At 43.8% G+C, this 25981-nt stretch overlaps 1 protein-coding gene and 1 pseudogene across 1 annotated transcript; one reads left to right on the top strand and one right to left on the bottom strand.

Annotated features, from left to right (window-relative positions):
- The first annotated feature begins 13664 nt into the window (after positions 1–13664).
- On the top strand, positions 13665–14299 carry LOC117139935 (neo-calmodulin). Its single transcript, XM_033302620.1, has one exon. The coding sequence runs from the start codon at positions 13752–13754 to the stop codon at positions 14205–14207; it is 456 nt and encodes a 151-aa protein (XP_033158511.1). The 5' UTR covers positions 13665–13751; the 3' UTR covers positions 14208–14299.
- A 5600-nt stretch (positions 14300–19899) lies between these two features.
- On the bottom strand, positions 19900–20452 carry LOC117139934 (annotated as a pseudogene).
- Positions 20453–25981: the final 5529 nt, after the last annotated feature.

The raw sequence follows: 25981 nt of genomic DNA, 5'->3' as shown, positions 1-25981 counted from the left end.
CGAGTCTTTCTCTTTGAACCTGAAGCGCCGGGCTCGTGGTTTTGGGATCGGGATCGGGAAATGGGGTCTTGCGGCCTGGGACCTCTGATTGGCAGTCTTTCGGCCCATCAGGGGATCGATTTGGCATGCTTGGGGATTTGCATCGGATGCAGATCGTGAAATCCCAAGGGTCACAGGCAGTTGAAAAGCTATTAGTGGTAATGGTTAACGATTTGAAGCAACGGATTGGGCGGATTCCAAAATGGGACCGTCAAATTGCTGGCTTTTAAATCAGCAATGTATTTAAATGTGTATTTTATGTGATTTTGCGATATTATTTCATTTTGTTTTATAATAAAATCACTCTATGCTATTTTATAACACATAAGAATGATATTGTAATGAATGTATGCAAGTATGTAAATTTCGGGAATTTTCCGTTCCAGAGAGAGTTTGTATACTCCCCTCAATTCCAGTAGTTTCCATGATCAGAGCAAAAGAGAGCAAAGCTCCGTTAGATCCTCGCTTATTCCTTCTTTTCCAAGCTCGACGCCATTTGTCATTTCACAGGTGCGCATTTCTCTGACGGTCGCGTTTTCGATGCACGTGTTCTAATTAGTTTTATTAAGCTATAAGCGTTCGGTAAAAGTTAATACTTGTGTTAATACTAATATTATCATTACCTACGACATTTCTCTTTTGATTTTGCGTAATTAAAGCACCTGCAAGAAGTAAAACAACGCGTTTCGGTGCACACGTGTGTGTGTGTGTGTGTGTGTGAGCTTCAAACAGTTGCAGTGCTAATTTTATGCTAAAGAGACATCGAAAAGGGAGTTTTCTGCTTAAAATGAACGTATTTTCGGTTCATTAGAATATTATTGATAATGTGCGAATTCGAAATGCAGTGAATAATTGCAATTTATGGTTTTTAATTCAAGCATTTACTTGTGTGACGCGCGTTTTCTTCGGTGTGTGTGTGTTCCCGATGCGAAGACTTCGCCGTGATTAATTTCGCCGTGCTACTACTTCGCCGTGCCTTAATGTCGAAGTGGTTATACTTCGCCGTGGTTAATGGAAAGAGTGATGGCAATGATGTTAAATTCGCCGCAAATAGTGTTTATGATTTGCGGCAAATTAAAATTTATTAATTTTTTTTCAGTGTCGTTTTTTTTGGGTGGTATTTAAATTTTATAAAAATTGATTGTGTTCAAATAAAAGTGAAAATTCAAATTAGAGGAAAATGTCCCATTGTAAAGTGTTATTTTTTTTTTTTTTATTTTAATGTGTTCAAAAAGTGAAAATCCACATATTCTCTTTAACAACAGAAACAATGAGCTACAAAGGTAAGTTTTAATGAAAAGTTTTTGAAAATTACAAATGTAAATATATCTTAAAATATTTCGAACCATTTTATTTTTTAAATTATACGGCAATTTTCAGGGCTATAGACTTTCTGCAAATCCATAAAATCGGCAATCGAATTTTAGTTTCGAGTACGTACGCCCCAATGATTTTCCACCTAACGCAATCAATAAAACGGAAAAGCCCACTCCTGCCAGGGAAAATTGATCAAAGGCCCGTGGTCGGGCTGTTTGTATAGGAATAAGTATCAAAATGTATATGTTTTATTGACTGCGGATGCAGTTCATAAACAATGCCATTGGTGGGCAACCCGTACTCGCAGTCGTAGTCTGCGATCCGGAGTCCGTTGTCCGGAGTCCAAAAGCAGTCCGTGATCCGCAGCCGCAATATGGCGCGCATCTGTTACATGTTACCATATTTTTCCCAGCCGCCGATTCGAGGAGAATATCGTGTATTTATGAAATCAAACATAAGGTAGCCAGTCGATTGGTTCTATATCTTCTCCCCTTTGCAGCTGCACATTTGGCACACATGACAGCGGAAATTTTCAGAAAAAAGGGGGGCGGCTGGGGCGGAAAACCACACACATGGCCCGGCACCCAAAAAAAGGGAAGATTTTTATGCATTTCCAGTTAAATCGGAAGTGGAAATCAAGATCCAGAAAGAAGGCAGATGAGCGTGCCGCGATTATCACGCTATTTCTGGAAGATCGGGGTTGCCCGAATGGTACCCACATGTCACTCTGCTTCCTCTTCCCCCCGAGGGGCGGGGTGTGGGCGGGGGCTTTTTCGACGAGCTGCTAATGATGCCAACGGGTTAAATTGTGTGTTGTCCTCTATTTTGGGGCAGGCGAAACTGTTGTTCATACACTCACCTGAATGGGTACGTTGAATATTTAATATCTGGGAAATGTAAAAAATTATTTTTTAATTAACTAATTAACTTAATAAGTATATGAGTAAATTCAGTGTGTAAGTCTTAGAGCGTACGTCAAGTTCCAAGTCCCCTGGGAAAAATGAAAATCTGCTTATGTTCTCTTAAGTTGTTTGTTATAGTCCACCTAGTGTTGCCCAATAATTTAGCCATGTTTATGGCTTCTTGATATAACCAGCGTGTCATATTTTACGATCCACGAAATGGGCGTGCTCTTGGGGACACTTTTCTCGACGTTATGAGCTTTAAATTTAAACTGGCAGCGTGAATTTGGAGGCCTCGAAAGCCGTGCGGTGTGTCAAATGATTTCTTCGACAATTTCGGGCCCGGCGATATTCGGGCATTCAAAATGCGTTTTGACACAAAATTGACATTTAACAAACTTGTTGGCCATGTTGAGGCAACTGTTTAGTGCAACGAGCCGCGACAAGTGCATAAAACACGCCCAAAACGACGACAAGTGCGTTGTCAATGTCTGTAGATGCCGCGGAAAATGCAAAAAAGGAAAAATAAGCAACGACGCCAAAATGGTCAGCACTGGGCGAACAGTTGGCCACGTTTCGACGCGATGCGATCCGATCCGAACCGATCCGACCTGCCACCGCCATATAAAGCGGCATATGGCGGCGCTGTCTCTGGCTCTATAAGGCCATTCGACCGATATTTCAAATATATACTATGTCTGCCTTTTCGTTTTGCCGGCCTGCGTATTTGGCGAATGATTTCAGCCAGCTGCCGCAATGCGAGTCCATAAAGTCATATAATCCTGCAGCTGGTGTTGGAGGCCTTACACCTTTCACAATCTGACATAAGCTTTCATAGCCAGATACTCGGAAGAGATACTTTCGTTTTTAGGGCATCCAAAACGAACAGGTAATCAATATGAAATAACTTGTGATTTCAACTCTAAAACTCTGAAGTCTACGACTTTGGTTATTGAAGCAACAGTAAGATGGCAACATATTTTTCAATTAGGCTTGAAGCTAGTGGAAATTGAAACCCCAATTAGAATCCTGTTTATCGCCTGTGATTAATCCCAGAACGGCATCCTCATCCTCAACATCTCGCATCCTGCAATCTCGGTCCTAAACATTTGCAGCGCATTAAGCTGATTAATTGAAGTCATCATGGACTGTGGCAGGCTGTGAGCAAGAAATTGGAGGCCGGAGACGCCACCAGATTGCCACATAAATTCACTTAAGATTGCAACGAGCTCCGCCGCTGGCAATTTGTAGACAGTGCCATCTACTGTGACTCTCTGCCTTCGACTCTAACATTGGATTCAACTCAAAAGGGGGGGACACTTGAGTTCTACACTCAGCGAAAATTACTAAGTTCCAAAGCACTGGGACTATTTATACTCATGCCTTGTTTTTCTGTGTGTAAGCCAGCACCCGGAAAGCAGCTGTGACAGACTTGCAGGGGAAATGATTAAGCGAACATTTAGTGGCTGCTAATGAATGTGGTGCAGCATCAGCAGCAGCAGCCAAGTTGCAGTTGCAATTGCAGGGGCAGCAAATGTCACACGCGATGTTCGGGGTCGCGAACTGCTGCGAACGACAAACGGAGGCGTCTTCGCAGCCAATCAAGAATCCAACGGAGCCGGAGATGTGGAAATGGAGATGTGGAGAAGCCACAAGCTTGCACTGAAGAACTCTTCGTCAGCTGCGTTCGGCTGCAGACAAACTGCAATTGACTTGAGCACTGCCATCGCCATCGCTCCTCCTTGAGTGCTGGCGCGTCATAATCCCACATGGTCTGGGTCTGGGTCTGGCTTTGGATCCAGCCGTAGTATCTGCATCTATAGTTTCCAGGCCGCATCTGAGTCTGCGGCGGTGTCTGCCGTTGACTCGTCTGGAATGCAGATGTGTGTAGTTGCAGTCGGACAAACGGCCAATCATGTGGTCAACACTGCGGGAAATTAGTATCTATAACTCATGGCAAGCATCTGTTAGGTATGGTGAAAAATGAATTTGGTCCTTCGAGCAGGATTTAATTGTATAGTTTTATTCTTCTAATCTTGTAAAATCATTTTTTGTTGGCTTTTTCGAATTATTATGATTTGCTGCCAGTGTTCAACCCACTTGCTGCTTACAGTTTTATATCAACAACGCTAGGCATTCAGTCAAGGAGTCGTCATTCGAGCAGTCGTCCCCATTCCGTTTGCCATTCCCATTCCCATTGCAATCTCATTCCCATTCCACAGTTTCACTTCCCACTTCCTTGGATGCAGATGATGCAGATGCGAAATTTACCAGATTGTACAAATATTACTTCTACACTTGAAGACTAATTAAATTTGAATTTTTGTATTAAGCGAGCGGGAGCGAGTGGGATGATGATGATGTGCTGGTGACTCAGGGGAGGCTGACTTATAGAGGACCACTCGAGCTCCAAACTGTGACGCAGCTGCAGATGTTATGCGAGATCCTAATAAAAGACACACTTGCAGAGGCGTTTTGCCCGCAGACAACTTGGACTTGGCTCCCTGCGTTGCTGTTTTTGCATTGGATTTGGCTACATGCATATACAGCCGCACAGACCAGATCCCCACCATCCTGCATCCCCGAGCTGCCGACTTGCCACTTGGCTGGTGGTCCAAGGCGTCTAAATTTATGGCTTAATTTGGCGCTCTTGTTAAATGCGTGTGTTTGTTTGTTTGGTTGTGGGGGGCGGCTGTGTAGGAGGGCGGTACTGTCAAAATTTTTGACATTTTAAGTGTGTTGTTCTGGCGAGTGGGCAAATGTTTTAACAGCAAAGTGCAGTTGCTTAATTGCCAAAGATGGAGAGATGCTTAAATAAGATGAACTAGAATATATGTGTGTAATTATGGTATCACAATTAAAGAAAATGGGATCAGATCATAAACTCTCATGATAGATTTGTATAGTCTTCACTTGCGTTTTAAGGACTAATCGGCGGTAAAATATGCTGAATACTGAAAGCATTTGTATATATTTATTTACATGGCCAAGCTCCAAAAATGGAGGTGGAGAAATCTAACCTGAAAAAGCAGATACACGTGTGTAAGTACACAAACTTTTACGGGACACTGTAATCGGCTTGTCAGTGGGCCGTGGTAAAAACATTTTCGCATATCGATCGATTTGCATAGAGTTTTAGAGCCAAAGGTAGGGTTCATTCGCCGCCGAGTCTGTCTGGCAATAGTCGATTGGTAATCGCGGATTGTCCGAGATACTGGTGAATGTCTTAACTGGTCCCCCAATCCGAATCGCTGCGAACCGCCAGATACGAAATGCGGGGGCGTTCGTGGCCGAACCTTTTCTAATTGTCATGCGACAGGGCAGCTCCGGATGTCAACAATGTACCAGCGATGTTGTGTTTCTCGTGTCGCCGTGCGTGCCTTGTAGTTGGAGCCCGATGTGGCCGATCGGTCTGCTATATTCTGGAGGGGTACTTTTCAGTACTTTTCAGTGTCAGCTGGGCCTGATTTGAATGCGCGTTTGGTCTGGCTTTGGCCATTTTGGTGGGCCATTTGATTGCCGCGCCGGGCCTTTAACAAATCGGGCTACAATTAAGCCAAAAACAACGGCGACACGACAACAACTTGATGTCTGCGCTTTAAAAATAGCCACGCCTTGTCTGGCTGTCTGTCGATTTTTACATAATTATAATTAGCCCCAGCCGGAAATCGGTCAGCCACTTGACGGCCTTTTACGGAATTGTCGCATAATTGAAATTTAATTTGGGTTAACAGAAGGCGGGGTCTGAGCTCCTTGTAATTTATGCTATATTTCTTTGCGCCTGAAATCGGTTAAATTTAAATTAAAAACATTCTGGCATCCACTTCCTATTGAATCCCAGTGTGTGTGTGGTTGGGGGTGTGTGCCAACTAGTTTGTCGTGCCAGAAGAGGTGCAAAAGTTATGATTTATTCGATTCGAAAATAAAGATAACACCCGGCCGTGGTTCGTGGCAACGGGGGGCAACAGGGGGCAATGTCGTGCCGACGCCAGCAGCGCTAAGTCTGGCACAATGGAGGTGACAAATCTTGGCCAGCCAGTTGGATTAGACACCTGCGGATTGCGACACCGGCAGAAGCAGGAAACTAGGATTGCCCAAATGGTCATGGATGAGATGCATCTCGAACATCTCTGTACGGAGTGTGAGCATGAGGCCAGAGAAGCTCCACACCATCGTCAGACTACACTTTCCGAGTAAGCTGCATTGGCAAAAGAGATAATCATGTCAGCAATTTAAGAAATGTTAATGTGACTTTTAATATTTGCCTTAGACATTTCAGCCAAGCATATCTTAATTGTTTCTAGGCCATGTGTTTGAAAAGTTAATCGAGCAATAACCACTTATGCAAACTTTTAAGATATTATCTAAAGATTATTTTAATTGATCGCTCATAAGCACTTTAAGTACATATGTACATATATAAATGATTGAGTGCTTGTGTAAACTGTGCTAGTTAAAAGTTATAAACTGATAGATTGCATATTAAAGCCCAGAATACTTTTAAACTAATCAAACTAGTGGTTGTTAAATGATATGCCAAACAAATACCATCTTTGAGTATGAGAAAGCTTTCAACATATTTGAGAATCTAACCCGACGGCTTTTCCTTCAATAAATTCTTGTCTTCCCGCATTTAAAGAAAGAATGATGAATTTTCATCTGCGCAATTTTCCAGCTTTCTGCTACGTGACCTTATACAAAAAACCCGGGGCAACTGAATCTCGGTAGCCTCGGAGCAAATTAGAGACGCTCCTTCTCCACTTTGTTGGCCAATTTGTGCACAATCTCCAAGGGAGCTAACCCAATCAAGCAAATTGATTGCGCCGCTCTTTTCTAGGACACAAATAAGAAGGCGTTCTCTCCCATGACCGTTCAAATCAAACAAATGCGTCAATTAAGTTTGTATAACCAAATTGAAGCGACACACGACCTGGACGTGCGTCAATTAGGGAGAGGGCTGCGATAGGACATGTAGAATGGTGTTCCTATGGTGACGGTGGTTGATCGGATCCCGGCCACAGGCCCACTTTCCACGGAAGGTGGCCACGTGGCCGGGAGTTTGTGCACTGAGTCAACAAGGCTTGGGATCGGACCTCATTAGTCTGTGCACTGCGAGAAATCATGGCTGATACCTGAGAATAGCTCGAGTGCATGATTGTGACTTGCTAGAAGAGATCTAAATAAAAATGTCGTTGTATTTCACTAAACTAAATCATCATATTCATGTTATGGTGGATCGTATATGATTGATAAGTATTTTATGTATTTATTTTCATAAATTTATTTAGTTGAGTGGAGCAGGTAAAAGTTAGCCCCGACGGGGAACGTAAACGCTCCCGCAGCTGCTCTGAATTCCTGGGGCCACGTGTCAGAAATGCACGTCCACCCCCTGCCCCAAAATATATATGTATACACCTATATACATACATATATGTAAGTATGCTATAGACATTCCCCCGATTTTTGCACTCCCGGCACTCGTGTTGTGTCGGCGAACAAATGTCGCCAAGCGCTGCTTGACCCAATTGCCATGCTGGGGTCATGATAATTTCAGGAGCTTTGGCTTTTGTGTATTTCGTGATCGTGAGTCGAGTTCAGGCTATATGAATCTGAAGTCGGAGGCCAACAGCAAGGCGCTCCTTCTGACGGTTGCAGTTTTGCACGTGGTCCAAAGGCCCGAAGACAACTGCAATTCGAAGACAATTTCTGGCTCGTTTCGGTTTCCCATTTGCATAAAAATCAAAGTATAGAAATGCAATGTCTCTTGGCATGGATTTATGGCCGGGTGGAAAAGAAGGCAGCGCCAAGGTGGGCGCCACACGATGGAAAAATCAATAGGAAAATGTCTACACAGCGTTTTCTTGTGGGGGCAATCCTGTACATTTTGGGGGTTGCATTTTCACTCTCTCGACTTTTTATGCAAATCAATTCAAAATGGCCGCCGTCTTGCGCCGTGAGAGCAGTCGGAAAATGCATTTTCGGAGAGAGCATCGATGCCTGAGAGAGAGTGGAGAGTCTCCAAAAAGTTTTGTCACCCGCACAGCGATTAGGGGTTGCTGGGCTCCAAGTCCGAGGGGTTGTTCCCTGGGAAAGCTGCGAAATCGATTAATGTGGACACCAGATGCAAGGCATTTCGTTGGCTCAGCTTTAAATGGCTTGGGTTTGATTGGGTCCTAATATGATAGCAGAACTTTTGCTTTAACCACCTCTATAAGGTGTTGGTGGGAATCACGGGTACTTGGCACCAGATGCAACGCTTTCCGTTGGCTCATGGATGAAGGGATAGAACGTAGCAACCTAGAATCCTATTGGAACGTCAGTAAACTCCCCAATTTCGTAGTAGTACCTCTAAAAAATCGCAATATATGGTAACTCCCAGCTGTCATTGATGATATGGAACTTCCCGTGCAAAGACCACTTGACAGCAAGGATGAAGAGAAGAAAAGCTAAAAATAAGGGGCGGACTATAGCACAGCACACGTGACCTTAACAAAAACGACACGAGGCCGCGTTCTGCTCATTAAGAGCGTCTGACAAGCGATTTTCGTGTTCCGATATGATCTTTGCAACATCCCAAATCCGGAATCCCAGCCCTTTTTTATGGTACTACGCCGCCTGAGATGAAATCTGCTAAGCTGACAACGCTGCACTGTGGGCTAAATGCGTTAATCGGGGGAAGATTTCCCGCCCCTCAACTGTTGCCACTGTTTTCCACTCCATTGCCTTTGTTTCCGCATTTTGTTTCGAGCTATTGTAAAATGCGATTTTGATTTCATTAAGATAGGGAAATGTGAGAATGACTGATGAATACATATATGTGAGAAATTAGACATGGAAAAATGTTTATAGAGTTTTCTTTTGCAATAGGATTGTGCAAATGTGGTTTTTCCCATTTCGGGCTTTAGCCTTTTAGGTATCTGTAGTCCCTCGATCATTTGTACTTTCTTTGAGGCTATTCTCTTGACTAGATCTGCAACATCTGTTCGTGGCACATCCGTATCCTCTGGAGTCCAAGCCACGTAATCATGTTACGACATAAAACTGACATGACATTTTCAGCAAAAGCGATTAATATCGCACACGACTTGGACTTGGAAGTTGGACTTGGAAGTTGCAAGTTGCAAGTCGCCCGATTGCGGATTGCAAGTTGCAAGTCGGGAGTTGGATTTCGAATTCGTATTGTTGTCGGTGCCACTTCAGCAACTCTTGTTGCTCCTGGGGCAACTTGGAAAAGAGTCTTTTAAAATGACTTAATGGGGCACAGCTCATAAATTCACGAATTTGCATAAACCAAGACTATTTGGGCAACATCCGAGGGACAGTTGGAGGGAAGAGCCTTCAGGGCGAAGTGAGTCAGCTCGAAACTTGAAACTCGAGGCCCGAACGACGCAAGAGTCGCATTGTCTGACTCTGTGTGACTGTGTGACTGGCAGCCTAATAAACACAATTAACTTCATCATTTTGAACTCAAATTATTTCATTTCAATGCGATAAAATCGCAAATCACGAAGCGAAAGCTGAGCAGACAATAGAGCCAGAGGACCACGACCACGACAAACAGGACGGTCGGTGAAAATTAAGTCAAACTAAGGCTGCAAAACGTTACCAATCGGAGCGATCGGTACAAGCCAGTTACACAGGGATAAATAGCCAATTATTAGCCAATACAAAATAAGTGCAAATAACATTCTAAACCAAGTTGCAGGAACGTGAATGTACCCTGGAATGTTGTTTTATTCAGAATTATTTAATATAGTAGTGTTTTGTAAAATACTTATGAGAGTAATGATTTAACAATTTTTTTAAATACATATGTGATATTAAGAAATACAATTAAATGAATATCCCTAATGCATTCTGCTTTGTTTTGAGTGTTGGACCCGGTGGTGGAATTGTCCGTCCAGAGTTGGAGCAGCCGCCCGCGCCACTTTCAATTGGAGTTTGCAGCCTGCTGCAGCTGCAACTTCGGGAATGGGAATTGGAATGGGGTGGGGAACGGGAACTGGGAACTGGGTACTGGAGTCCGGACTGGGATTGGGGGATCGGGATCGGGATCGACGGCCTCGAAGGAGCAGAAGGAGAATAATGTTGCATGTCGCGCCAATTGTGTACACGATTTGACTTGGCAGCCTGACAGTGCCTGCTGCCCACTCTTTGGGCCTGTTGCTGCATTGCTGATTTTGCTGCTGCTGCTGCAGTTGCTGTTGCTGTTGCGGAGTTGCTGTTGCTGTGTCAGCTAATCAGACGGCAAGTATCTCATCTTCGAGGACTACTAGCAACTGCCAAAACACAGGCAACACAGACAACAACAGCCAAGAGCCAACAGCAACATGCACACGAAACAAAACTACCAAGTCATGTTCGCTGCTTGCAAATAAATCTCTCGGCTGCTGGTCGGTTCAATTGGGCACCCAAAACCAACAGAAAAACATGAAGGAGAAAAAAAGCCAAAAAAGAGGTGGACACAACACAATCAGAGCCAAAAGCGAAGAAAGAGTTTCCTGGAAAGAGTTTCCTGCATTGGTAATATCTATGTTGCCAGTTGCCATTGCCAGTTGGCCGCTTTCAACTGATTTAGATCGCTAAATGCTGGCAGTTGACTTTATGAGGGTCAATCAGGCTAAGCCGAAATGCAATGGCATCCGATGCACAGGAATGCCATCTGTGCAGCGGCGAATTCCCGCAACTGGAGCAATGATTAAGTGAAAGAATCGGTGGCCAGCTCTCCGATTACTGGTAATAGATGTTCCTTTGTGCACTTTTGTGGGATAAGGATGGCACGGCTTCCAGATCTTTGACCTGCCTGCAAAGATTTCCATTTGCGATAGCTTTATTGGGCAAGAAGTAGATGAGAACGGCTGTTTGGAAGCTGGGAGCTTACATTTAGATTGGGAGCATTCCTGCTTGGGAAAATGTTTGACCTATCAGAATATTACAATCTTGTTAATCGTTTCCTAAAAATCTTAATGGCCGAACAATATAATTAGTTGTCTAATTTACACCTAACCTTAGTTGCAGAAATTTAAACACTACCTAAGTTGGAACTAAACGATATATTAATGGAGTCCTAATACGCAGCGTTTACCCTACTTCCATGTGAGTTCAGTCCATTGCAGTTCATTCATCGAGTTGATCTCAGGTGTTGACTGGTGGTATTCATATTCATAGATGCATCTATTCCGCAAAGTCCCCCTGCTCCGCGCGCCCCTTCATCCACTTTGTGCTCTGTCCATGTACTCCTGCGCCGGCCACTGATTACACTAAACGACTGCCGAGATAGCCGCCTTGGCTGCTTTGCTCTTTTGGCATTCCGAGCGCTTTCAAATGCCCATAAAAAAGGGGGGAGCGTGTGGAGCAGGGGCGGCGGCAGGGGGTCCAGGAAAGGTGGGGCAACCGCTGCGCAGGCGCGCGTGTTTGGAAAGAGTTCAAGTCACAGCTGGAGACTGCACTGCTTTTGGCGCATAACTGGACAAGAGCTGCAGTCGGAGTCCAAGACTGAGATTGAGCCTAGACTGGATGGCAATGCACGGTGAGAAATATGCCTTGGGTTGGTGAAATTAATTTGTTTTGTTTCGTTGGTATGTACGTGTATAAATAATCATTAGGAAATAACCCTTATATTGACAATGGTTGATATTTGTATAGTTGTTTCTCTCAGTGTATCAAGCTAAAGTGGGAAAAGCGGAAAAGAGGCGGCTTTCGGGGGGTGGCCAAGTTTACCTGCGCTGAGTTTTGAGTTTTCTGCTGTCGCCGCCGTGTTGAATAACAGGCAGCTGAGCTTTGTTGGACAAGGCGGGAGTTGGCCTGGCCATAAAAAATTGGAAAATGTTGCGTTAATGCGACGTTTGTTCGAACACAATTTTCAAACAGATCGACGCCGGCAATTGTTTGGACAGCCTGTGTCCGAGGTTTTGGGCTGAAGTAGGATCGATTCGGAGCTCGAATCTGTGCCTGTGAGCCAGACAGATGTAGGAAGTCGTTGGGACAATTGGTCGGGCTTTGAGGTTGGAGTTTCCAATTTAGATTCATTTGTTTTTATATCTGATTAGATTCTAACTACAGATACCTACATGGATTAGATTTTTTCCTTTTTCCATTCAGCTACATTCCCAGAATTGCTCATACGCATTTTATAAGTTTTCCATATTGTTCAGACAAAAGAGGGGAAAGTAAGGGGCACTATGTGTGCAAAATTCGTGGTGCTGTTTGTTTTCCTTCTATTGAACTCTCCACTTTGGGGCTCTCCCTGTTTCTCAGTTGTTCTCTGTGCGTTTATCCTTTGCGCAGCAATGGCGTCTGCTCCACCAGGCGCCACCCACTGAAAAGGGCGGTGGGTCAGAGTAGTGGAAAATGGGCATGGTTTGGGGTTCTTGGCAACAGGATGCGTCTGTCATCGATTTTCCAACGCGATAGGGTTTCACTGCGGCCGAAAAGGGCTTCCGGTGGCATTGGCAGGCGAATCCTTTCGACGATAAAGACGAATCCCAACACGTGCACCGCATAACGGCAGATTCCGGGGTAAGTCTACGGCGGAACACGTGTCTTATGATCAATCTGCAGAACGGAACTTCCAATTGGGCACGAAGTACAGTGGTTGGTCCGAACAAAAATGAGGAACAACAGTTGGCTTTGGTTGCATTATGATTAACTTAATAGGGCATAATTTAAATAAAACATTTTTGGAAATTCCCATATCTATTCGATATAAAACTTAATTTACAATAGAATACATACATGTATTATATATATAATTATATAGAGACTTCTAAAGTAGGAACCCACTGTACATTGCTGACGGTCGGAAGTGCATTCGCAGGGGTGGTGATTCGGGGATTCCCCGTTCTTTGTGATGATGTCAGCAAATGCGGGCACAAAAAAGGACAATCGATTGTTGTGACACGGCTTGTGTGTGCTGTGCACTCCCATTCGCATATCCATTCCCTTTTCTCTCTGGGCAATTTATCCAGTTTCATGAGCGTTCAATTAACGCTGCCTGCCCAGAGAACCCATACCATTCCCATTGCGATTCAGCTTCCCATCCCCGAGTTTTTTCTCCGATCCCACGGCGACGGCGTCTAGCTGCTTGCACGTGCAGCGCAGGACATTTATTGGATTCTCGGCGTGCCTTTATTTGTTTCTATATTTGCCCAAGATTCCAATTAAACGCCAGTTCCCTTGGATGGCCGCGGATCGCCGTCTGGGCTTCGAAGTCCCATGGAGAACGTTTAATTCCTACGGCTTCAGAGGGAAACAGGGTGCTTGGCTTGCTTGGGATTCCCTTGGAGCAGTTACAAGGCTTATAAATTGTCATTCATTTGAAAAGGAAATTTTTCCTATTCAACGTGTTTTAAATAAAAGTAGCTTTTGAAATAAAGTTCAATTCGATTGAGCTAGCAGTCCAGAGCCACATTACTGATACATCAGTTAAACTCCCATATTGAAGCTGAAAACATCAAATAACATACACATTTTCGATACAATACATAGATCTAAATGGAATCACCAAACTACATATTGGCGAATGACGATCTACAAGACATTTGCGAAGCCTTCGAGCTCTATGATCCTGAGAAGACGGGAAGAATCAGAGCAGACGATTTGGGAGATGTGATGCGCACTCTCGGCCAGAATCACACAGAGTCGGAAATCTATAGATATTCCGAGGGACTCGAGGGAGACATCAACGGGTACATACAACTGACTGACTTCATCGATTTGATGACCAAAATCTACAGCATGATGGGCAGCAGTGACTGTTTGAAGGCAGCATATAATGCCTTCGATTTTGATAAGGACGGTTTGGTAAAATATGGCGAGCTTCGTCACGTTTTCATCAATCTTGGCGAAAAAATATCCGACGAAGAGTTCAGTGAAGTGTTCCGTCAGGCTGATGTTGATGGCGATGGCGTTATCAACTTCCGTGATTTTTGTACTGCCTATAGATCCTGAATAATCATATCCGCAAGCCTGCATATATTTGTAAGCTGACTTGGTTGGTATTTGTATGTACATTTAATAAAATCGTTAGTCGGCTTCCCCTATTCCCAACTATTCTGGATTTCCTTCTCCCATCCTCAAGGTTCTACAGAAGACCTATTAGTGTCCCAACTTTTGGGAACTAAGGGGCTTCTTTCCATTGTTGGTGACACCGTGTCACCCTGTATTCAATTAAAGGTTTTCTTTTCCTGGATATCAGCGCTAAACGCCAATGGCGCCAACTGAAATTGAATGACGGTGTCTTGGCTCTAGTCTGCCCCTCACGCATTTTGGAAAGTCCCCCTGCATGGAAAACCGCCTCCTGCCATGCCATTAACCCAATAGGACGACGGCACACGCTGAGGATTAGACGTGTAATCAGCATAAAATGTTGCCAAAAGCCGCGCCCGACGCAGTGCGTTGCACAAAGTGGCAAACATGAAATCCAATATTGCGATACAGCGAGCTGAGCAACCGCATGAAATTGTAATGGCAATCGGAGTGTGAGTAAGGGTACAGTGGTAACTCGACTTATCACACTTTTTGCAATTTTTAACGTTTGCAGTTTCTTTGCCACAGAAATGCAAATATAATGCAAGTAATGCAAAGTAATGCAAAAAAGAGGTGAATCCTTATGCTGATTTTTGGGGCAGAACTGGACTAGTGTTCACTGTACTGTGGACGCTACAGGCGGCTCTGACGCCGCTCTGAATGTCGATGGAAACGCGGACGTTGCTCGTACGCATGTCCTTATCCAAATACAAATATGGCAGGGAGAATTCGAGGCGGAGAGAACACGTGCAAAGCCGCGGGGGATTGCACGACTTTGTCCGAAATGGAGTTCAAATTGGGACTGGGTCCGCAGATTTTGACGTGGACTGGACTGGGCTACATGGCTTTGGGTTGGTGTTTGGCTTAGGCTTGTGCTCGTGCTCTTGCTCTTGCTTGGTAATGGGAATGGGAATGGTGGGACGTCGATGTGGGTACGCACCGAAAATCTCCAAGCGCGTTGCCTGTCGCATTTAATAACTGTTTTTAATAAGTGTCCCTCGGGGTTCGCTCCGCTCAGCCTGACCCTCTTTTCAACCCACTCTGCCCCTTTTGGTGCGTTATTTGCATGAAGGTAGGCGACACTGAGAACAAATCGAAGTGCATTTGAACGTAAATGATACAAGAAATGGAGTAAAATAAAAACTCAAAAACGAAAATTGTGTGAGTGAAAAATGATCTAATAATTTGCATATTTTTATGGGCAGGTATGATTTTTTTCTCTGTGTAAGCGTATACCCCGTTGAATTGCAAACGTTGTACTCTAATTGCCCGCCCCGGCGTTACGTTGTTGTTATTATACTCGTAGTTGGTCGAAGTTTTTGAGTCACGCGGCGACTTCAGGTGCAGTGGAAGAGGAAGACCCAAAGGGGGCATCAACGAGGAGGGGGGAGCACCCCGCACTCGTGCAGCATGCAACATGTTGGCCGCAATTTATTAGTGCTGCCATTATCGTTTTTCTTCAGATTTACCTCCAAGTGCCTGGCTGCGTGTCGCCCAGTGTTCGGAGGCCCCTTGGTCCCCGAAAGTATTTATTACTATAATTTTCCATATGTTTTCCTTGTGCGTTCTGCTCGTTGCACTGCATTTTTTCTCGCTTTTTTCTGTTTTTTTCTTTTTTGGCAAATTGCGTCTGGAAATTGTGGTAATAATTTGCAGCTTACTAAATATGAAGATCAGCTTTTGGAGCACGATCTGTGTGCCTGCGACTCCGGCGAAGGAAACCAGAAGAAACGGGGAAACAAATTTATTAACTTGTGCAAAATTAGTCGCTTACAGTCGTTTAGACATTGCAATTTGATTTTTATGGTCGTTCGCTTGTGTATCTATGAGATACATTTGAGTGTTAACTAGTGGATCCTTTGCCAGCTGCATCTGGGTCTATATGGGTTTTTATTAAGTTTTATGACCCTGAGATTGTTGCACTAATCAGCCGACAATTTATAGCGCATTTGTGTTTAGCCACACTAACTAAAATTTGTGGTCGTGTCCATAAAAATCAGGGAGACACAAAGCCATTCGGCTAATGAAAATTAGTTGAAATATGCAAAGTATGCCTCTGATTAGTGGCTATCATAAAAAGAACTCCGACTCGAGTCGCTTTTAATGGCCATCCGGCACTCGGGTACTTTGGGTGGCCCCCAATAGACTGCAGTTTGTTTACCCGAGACAACTGGCAACTGCCTACGATGTCGCCTCAAATCGTTATTGGTATTTATAGGATGGGAAAGGTTAAGCTAAAGTGAGTTTCAGGTTCTGTTCGATTCTATCTGCGGCCAGAACTAGATGTTCTCCAGAGATCTTTGACAGTTTTATTTCAAGTGCGTGATCTGCTTGATTTAGGGGCCATCAAATGGAGCATAGCTTCATTTGTTCGGATGAGGATGCCACATTAAAATTAAGAGGACGGAACAGCGGAAAGATTTCTTAGGCATCTCCAAATAGGAGAGTCCAAACTCTTATTCATATAATTCTGGTTCAGCTAGATTGTCTTGGTCAAAGAACTATTTTTTATTATATCTGCAATTGATCGATGTGGCAGCAGTCTCTTCCAACACGATTTCTTTCCATTTCCCGGAGCAGCTGCTTCGGCTCAGCCAAACTGCAACTAAAATCAAAACCGCATTTAGTTATACATAAACTTTCAAATGCCAGCCATAAATCTGTCTAGGCAGACCCCATAAGCCCCTCGCAGCCCACGACTTGCCCACTCCTTGAAGACAGGCATTTGAAGAGTCGCCGGTCGTCGGCAGTTGGCGTCTTCCATTGGCCATCTTCCATCTTGCTGACAAATAATTTACCATAAAATCAACGACAACTGCCAATTTTTCAGTAATTAGCCCCGGCGGAGCAAACCCCCTCGCACATTCCCTTCCAGAGCACTTGAGCGTAATTAATAAAATATATAAGCCCCGAGATCTCTCGAGGCGCATTGTTGGGTTCAGTGATGCTGCCTGCCAGGCATTTGCAGAAAATTAATTGTGCTCCACGCAGATTAACACATGCGTGGCAGGCTACCAAAGGGGTGGGGCACCAAGGGGTTAGGGGAATGTGCACGGTAAAAACGAACTTAAACTAAATGCGGAGCTCAAATATTAACTAAGTGCTAAATGGAATTTTAAGCAACAATACAAAAATGTTGTTTTTTTTAACTCATATTTTAAAAAGAAAAAGATATGGTTTTCAGACTATACTTCTCAGTTTTTGTCCCCAATTGTTTTCACTGCATCCAGAAGATACGGCTGCGTTTTGGGAATTTTTAGCGTTTTACAAATTTGAAAATTTCTTGCCGCATTTTTACGACTTCCCCGCTCGATGTCTGCATTTTGATGTCGATCGTGTGTTGTCACTGAAGTTGGCCCGATGCGTCCCCCTTGCAGCACGTTGCATGTGGCACGCGCGTCGCATAATTAATTAAAAACGCATTTAAACGAAGCTTCACGACAGTCAATCGTTCGTGCACATTTGGCCACAGTCTACGTAGCATGTGGGGCTGTCTTGGCGCAGGTTTTATGCATTTTCTAAGAAGCCTTTCGTCGACCGCCATAAATATAAATAAAGAGAATGGAGAACTATATTATTCTCGTTAGAATCGCCTGTCTCCGCCTTTTGTCTTCTGACTCCGGGGCTCTGTCTCGACGGCAACATGTGTCTTTTGACGAAATACTGACAAGCCTTTGGGCTTGAGGAGGCAGTTGTTCTTCTGCGGATGCGAGGAGCCACAATTGACGACCTCTTTTGCGGCCCCATCGATCCGATCCGTTCACTTGAGATTTGCATACGGAGAAGGCAACGCAGAGGTTGGCAATCTTTTGACCTCTGTTTTCGGGGTTTTGGGTCGACTTGGAAAGGTTGAAAGTTGGCTGGGAAGATAGAAAAAGGCCGGAGAACAAGATAGCACAATCTTACATCACAGAGAGGTAATGGAAGGTCAAATTGATGGTTGTAATTTCAGCATATTACTTTTCATAGCCCACCGGATGTATAAATTCCCACAGCACTGAACGAACTTTCAATCGAATTTAATATACTTCAACAGCTGCCAGAATTTTGTAGAATTTCACAGATTGCTCAAAACTCGGCCTGCCAAAACACAATCATAATTGCTCAAATCACAACATCCTCTATGTTATTTACTTGCCCCTAAAAAACAGAGAACTCATATATGTACCTTTGCATGCCATTCGGATTTTCAGGCGCAAGCGAATCAAGTTCGGATCGCAGACGCACATTTATTTATGAAATTCCGCTTCTGAATCGCCTTTGCTCTTTTTGGGTGTTCGAGAATTAAATAGCTCACTGAAAGCCACTTAACAGTTGATTTCAGCTGAATTTAATGCAACATTAGCGCTTCTTTATGCCGCTTCCACCGCGAAGACCCGCGGAGGTGATAGAATCAGATAGAGTTGAGTCTGCAGACAACCCATGGGATTCGTTGATGGGAAACAGCTGACCAGCGAGTACCGAAAATATTTTATTTATGTGCCAGATAAATAAAGCGAAATACGCCGAAAACGGGAAAAATATATAAAAAGCTTCGTGGCACCTCTGATTGGCAGGCCACATGGATTGAAATGTTAGAAAGTCGAAGATGACTGGCGATACAATGCAGAGTTCCAGTGAAGTTAATTGTTCGTGTATACAAGCTAATTTTATTCATGGCTGCGTCAAAGTCATTACATATAACCATTATGTTTATTGACAGTATATAATTAGAACTAAACATACTACCCAAATGATGAAATAGATATTTGTATCCACTTCACACTTACTCTCATTACCTGTTTAGGCCAACTTAATATCCCCATGAAGTGGTAATAGAATCCTTCAGCCAACAGCAGTTCACTTGGCCCCGCGATCGATTTATAACAGATCGTTGGCCGGGCCAAGAAATCGCTTCATTTAAGCCCATTTTGGACGCGGCCTCGTTGGCCACTCTCCCCAGTACTACACCTCGGAAGGAGGTGGATGAGATCGGAGAAGATCGAAGGGGAACCCCATAACGATCATTGTCATGGATGGTCAGCTCAGCGGGGCGGCCATTGCTGTTAACTACTGTACTGAATGGGCGCATTTGCACAATTTGCACTCACTTTTTAGGCCGTAATAAATTCGCATAAATTTTTAACAGAGTGGCGTGCCAATAAGCGAGCGATTTGTGAGCCTAATGAAGGCGATTTGTTGCGGCACCAACTGCCACTAAATTAGACACGAGAATTGATGGGACCCAGACCCTCAAGGTGCTATCAATACGCCCCACACACTTTTAACGAGCCGCCACTGATATTGCCCGCATTCGCTTTATTTGGGAAATCTATGTGGAAATATTTTATTTTATATAGTTCGATCAACTGGTCTGCGGATCGTCTGATCGTTTTTAATGTGGCAAACCAACTTCTGGACAACATCAGAGACGGCTTGTCCAGAGATGGCCTGTTGCCACCTCATTTGGTGCGAAGTGTTTGTTTCTCTTCCATTTTTTTTCCTTGGAGCTTACGCACTTTTCACACAAACACATTTCCGATCTGGACCGACCACTAATTTGTTATAACATATCACTGATATATTGATATATTGAACATATATATGATATATTGTTAAGTACAATATATTTCAATCACGAATGTATTGCCCTAAGCCTGTTGGCTTGTTCAAAAATGTCTACAGCTGGTCGAAATGGATGATGAAAACACCTGCAAATTGCAAAACATTGAGTGGCACTCGCCGGGGAGGAGGGCCTTTTAGCCGAGCCACATCCTCCCACATGTCCGCGAGGCAATAAGTCAGGAAAGTCGGGTTGCAAAGGCAATGGAACTGGCACAGGCACAGGCACAGGCAACCCTCGCAGCTGGCAGGAAGCCAAATCCTCGAGAGGAGGAGGACTTTGGCAGCGCGGGCTGGGGCTCCCCCATGCGACACCTCCCACATAGCAGCCAGCTGGCTGGTAAGATCCGGCTCATGAATACATTTGAACTCGTTAACTCCGACACACCCCAACATTTGCTTTTGGGGGTTGTTCCGAACGCCGAGCGCCGAGTCCTCGGCCGGGAACTCACTCATCCATCTCGACCGTCTCGTCCTCCGATTGCGTCCGTGTCCTGGCTTTGCACGTGCACAATTTCGAGTTCATCAAAAGGAATTTGCTTTTGGGGAGCGTCCTCGTCTGACATTTATTAGAATTCTTGGCTATCCGCTCGTTTTGGGGGAGCCGGAGGGCAAAAATTTCCGGGCAGGGGGAAGGGGGCGTAGAAAATTCAGCTTTGAAAGCTTTCAACCAGGAATAAGTTTTCCTTGCTAGAAGCACTGGGGAAAAATACCTAGTGTATCCATGAAATATTCTATGATGATGATATAAAATTATTGTTTATTAATATTATTATAGTTTTTTTTTTTTTTTTTTTTTTTTTTTAATAACTAATTCTATTTATTAAGGTTTCAAAAGGAATCGTTCAGTAATTCCTCTGAACTTTACCTGATGTGTGATAGTAGTATGGACTTCTGCTTTCAATAGCAAAACTTGGATGGGAGTTAAAGTAACATTTTCAAACTTTTCTTTCACTGGGTTCAGTCACTTCGTTTCGGTTTGTTGATTGTAATGTTGGTTGACTGCCATTAAAGTTTGGTTTGTTCTCGCTTCAGCTGGCTGGGTGTCAGTGGTATGAATCCGTATCTGTGGCGGATTTGGATGCCTTAAAGCTATTTGCAGGGCATTGAAATCGGAGCCGAAACACGCCACGCATTTTGACTTTTGCAGCTGCAAAAACTGGAGAATGAGTTGTGCGAAATCTTCATGTGTCTCATGTCGCAGAATTTGCCATTGAGAATTGTTTGATGTTGTTCATAGGTAAATCAATAAAAAGACAAGTAGCGAAAAGATTTAAAGATTTAAACACAAGAGCATGAAAACGATGAACGTAATGCTAAGTTAAATTTGTTAAAGAACACATACAAATATTCCCAGAATTTTGATTCGGAAGCTAACATTTGCCCCATGTTTATCTCTTTAATTTCGGAACAGATATAAGCTTATAAACTACCCCTTGTGTTTGTCTACTAATTTCATGTACTATTCCCTCGACTAATTTCGCTCCGAAAACAAATCAAGCAAAGCAAACAAGCCTCGGACATTTTCGTTAGACAATTTCGCTTCGGAAGGACAAATTAAAATTACTTATTAACATTTACCAACTGGAGCAAACAAACTTGGGCAAACATACGAGCCAAACCAACTGTTGTTTGTGTGCCAAGCCCTTCGTCAAAAAATTCGCCATTTGTTCGAGCACAAAGACAAACAATCCGAGGCAAGAGGATTAGAGGACCACCGATTGCGACTGCTGAGCACTTGTTATTCCAATTTAATTAAGTTAATTGCTAGGATTTCGTGTCATTGGGCGATGAAGTTCCGTGCTCGAGGGTTGATTAGTGGAACTTTCGATCCCAGGAACATCGAAATCGATGGCACCTTTCAAGGCGCAACCCCCGAACAATGGGAGCGAAATGTGCACAGACTTGCGTGCGAATTGTATTGGCAAATGTTCTGAAAAAACAGCTCGAATGAGGAATACTTTTTCGCACATTTGTTTTGTAATTTCCGCATTTCAGCGGCAGGCATTTGTCTCTGCAAATATTTGCCATTTCAATGGGAAATCTGTGCGGATTGCGGTGCCGCTTCTGTTTCTCCGATCGGGATCCCTTAATTTAAGTGGGCGCGACAGTTGGTCGATGGGCAGCGGCAGCTGCATCCGAGTGTTCCCACTAATTGCACCATGCAAATGGGTGATTTTTCACTGTTTCTGCCTCGAAATACCCAACAAACAGATGGCTCTATTTACCACTCATGCGCTAGTGGCATTAACAGCTCATTGTGGGAAGGTGAAATAGATTAGGGATAGTCTTAGTCATTATGAAGATATTGCTAGTGGTCAGACAGTGCGAATGAACGAAGTCAAAGCTGAAAACGCCCTTAAACAGTGAGGTTCATTCCGGTTAAGTGCAAGCTGAGATCCTGGCCACGGGGAATCAGTTTTTATAACTCAATCAACGCAGCCGTCGCTAATGGCACATATGGGGATTGGTTTTGTACAGAGATTGGTTTTCCAATATCAGCAGACCGCCCCCTTTGCGGCTGCAGCTTGCGGCACAAACATTTGACCAGCAAAAAGCGCAAATGCTGCAATCGCTCGGGATTTTTTGGGGTGGCTTTGCACATCCTGTGGGGGGTTTGTTCTCCCCGAGAGTTAGTCGGCGTCGAAAGTCAAGCATAAATGCGTTACGGACTATCAATCTTGATTAGACGTGATTTCTGCTCTTCGAGCACGAGCACACAGCACACAGCATTAAAATTAACAGCCGACATTCAGAGGACATCCCATCCCATGAAGTGGATGACAACAAAAGACGGACACGTGCCTGAGAGATATATGGGTGGCATTTTGGCTTTTAGGGAAATTTGTTCTGAGCAGATTTAATGACGTCTACGGTTACATGACTCAAGTTGCGGAGCGGAAAAGCCAAACAACTTTGGAAAATGAAAACATAAAAATGTCTGGCCGCAGCGATTTTCTCATTATTTTGCACCGTTTTGTGGCAATTTCAATAAACAATAAATCCCTACCGTGCTCGGCCCCCAAAAGCAGCAAACATTGTTTGACTATATATTTCTGCCGCAGCTCGAAAAGGCTCGATGTGGCCACAATTTATAGCAATTTTCACATGAATTGAATGCACGGCGCAGGCGCCTGCCAACAAGAGCGACAACAAGCCAGCTGGGATCGGAATGGAGTGGAGCGGATCGGATTGGAGCTAATCCGGGGTTGGGTTCTACACTCAGCAAAATACTAAGAATGCTATTTTAATATTTTCTATATAATATATAAATAGAATTAAGACGCTCCCCGAAGAACTCGCGCTCTTTGATTGCAGATTAAATATTATATTAATTAGTTAAGTAAAAGGTGTGTTGAGAACATTTTCCGGTGCAGTCTGCAAAGAAAGAGAGAGAGAGAGAAAGAGAGAGAGAGGAATAGAGAAGGGGCCACAAAGTCTGCTATCGTCGGGGCGTATGAGTGACGCGACTCTGCTGAATGGAGCTGCAGTTGGCCGGAGTTGGCTGGAATCGATGGAGAAGCCAACTGACTGGCTTACTGGCCATTGCCTGTTGGCCAGCGAACATAATCGTAAACAAATAAAATTATTGCTGCCGATCATGCACACAAATTTATGCACACACGGGAACGGGAACCATCATCTCCCCCCGCTCTTCTCACCCACTGCCTCTGCCTATTTTGCACTAATTTTCCAGGCGAAAATGGCCAAACTCTTGGCACGAGGTGTTGCCGCAAGCTGTGTGTGTGAAATATGCAACAACAGCGTGAAAAAACATGAAGGCAGTGGTCCAAGACTCGGTTGCCTTTTCATGAAAAGCGGCTCGCACACACAGCGGGAAATGCATTTTCGCGTGCGGCGGCGCTTGGCCAGCACATCTGGCTGAAACGCTGAAAACTTAAAACTGGCAGCCAAATGTTGCGAGACCACATAATACAGGTAGTCAGTCAGTCAGCGCCGGTCAGTGATGAGGTGTTAGTTAATGCACCGTGGTCTTAGTCCAATGGAATGTGGGTGGAGCAGTTAGCTCCATTAAGTAATGATTAAATTTTATTCAAAAATGAATGCTCTATATGAGGGACCAAGTGAAATGGGCTTAGAATATTTAACAATATTTAGAAACTTCTTCCACTCGGGCTAATGCGTCTTACCAGTGGGTTAATTAATTTTGCTTGTGCCTTAATTTAAATACATTTACGCTGATCATTGCAATGTTCTTCGCGTTTTGATAGCCCCACCATCCGAAAAGCCTCTCCGTGTCAGTTGATTCAAGACATCTCCGTGGCTAATGAAGACTTGAGCATGACGTGCTGATAGAGATCGCACATGAGGCCAGTCTTCTGCGGTGGGTCTTCTTTCCTTCCCCTATACTCGTACTGTCATCATGGTCTGTAATATTGGTGCTTCTCGTGGCGTTTGATAAACGATATACGGCTTTAGTTTCTGACCAGAATGGGCTGATAAACGCTTGAGTGGGCGAGACCCCAAGGCCAAACCCATCATTAGGACAGTTGTTTGTTCCGCTGCAGTCAGATTTTTGCTGATTAAATTCAAAACGGGATAAAGAGAATGGACATCTGTCGTTAATATATGGTATTGAATGGGATATTAGTTTTAATATGTATATAAAATATATTTTAAAGTTTTTATTTGGTTGGATTTCATAAGTGCTGGGCACTGAATAATTTCATTTAGTCCTTTTTATTGTGGCGCTACAAAGGACGAACGAGAACGGGACAGCAACTGGGGCTTCCTACTCTATTTCTATGCTCAGGGGTTGGTATTTGCACCCTCTTCAGGATCAAGGGCCATATCAATGGCATTTGTTTGACTTGTTTTTGTTGCCTTTGTTGGTGTCGGCCTTTGTTGTTGCTAGCTTTTAGCATAATTAAACGACACATGCCACAAAATGCACTTCTACGGCATTCATATCCTCGTTTCAACAGCGTCATCATCATTCGACACGGCATCCATATGTTCTATTAGGAACCCGTGTGCCGGCCCATCCCTTGCCCCAATTTCGTCACTCACAAATTACTCCGTATGGCTGAAAACTGGTGCCGAACATAAGGTTTCATTTCGAGATCCCAATCCCACACTTCCGCTCTTCGTTTTAATTTAATGCAAATAAGTCCAGCTGATGGATTAGTCTTCTTCACGCCTCGCCTCTGTGGCCTGAACTATTTTCCAAGTTGATGGATTCGGTTCGGGTGCTTTTTATAATAAATTTAATCATGCAGGTGCAGGGTAGTTGTTGGACGATAATGATAATAACTATGACTATAGGTACGTAATTAACGATGGCCCGGCATGAATAGCATTAGAACTAATATTATTTCGATATGCCGACACAGAAACACCTGACACATGCATCAAGATAAAGCTGATCTGCCTCGTTGCATTGAGAGATTAATTGCCCAACCCCGACAGTATTACTAACTATAATTGTAGAGGAGAAATTTATGTGTCGATGTGCTCTGGCCCACAGCCAGAAATCTATCTACAGAACATTCTTTCTGTCTGTTGTTAATTATTTTATTACGAGTGCAAACGACACAAAATGTGATGAACCCAGGAAAGCTGAATGAAAATTCATTGACCATTTCGTTGCTTTAGAGCAGAAGGTTGCACCGAAATTAAAATTGAGCTCAAAATTGAATTTCCACGTTGATTTCCCATCGTTTTTATAGTCATATAGCAATAGCCATGTGTGGTCCTTCGGCATTTGCAGAAATGCCTTTGCACATTTCACACATAATTATGAAATGCATGCGTGTAAAAATGTGGCCATCCTTAGCACCTCAATATTTGCGCAATTTTTCGGTCATAGTCGTAAAAATGCAAATTGAAGACGCCGCTGGGCAAAAAGCTGAAGGAAAATGCTGGGAGAAATGAAGAAAAACAATTCAAATATTTGCAAGGCGTGTTACAACGCCGATGGATTTTAATGATGTTTTATTGTCTGTTTCGAGACGACGAGACGAGACGAGCCGAGAGTCGAGATGTGATCATGATCACACCACGATGATGATCATTTTTTCAACTAAATAATTGAATGCAGCTGGTTGGCGGTTGTCGCATTAAATTTAGGTGTC

Source organism: Drosophila mauritiana, chromosome 3L (genome assembly GCF_004382145.1).
Source record: "Drosophila mauritiana strain mau12 chromosome 3L, ASM438214v1, whole genome shotgun sequence".
In the NCBI taxonomy this organism is placed as follows: Eukaryota; Metazoa; Arthropoda; class Insecta; order Diptera; family Drosophilidae; genus Drosophila; species Drosophila mauritiana.
The sequence above is the reverse complement of the archived record's forward strand: the minus strand, read 5'-3'. Positions and strand labels throughout refer to the sequence as shown.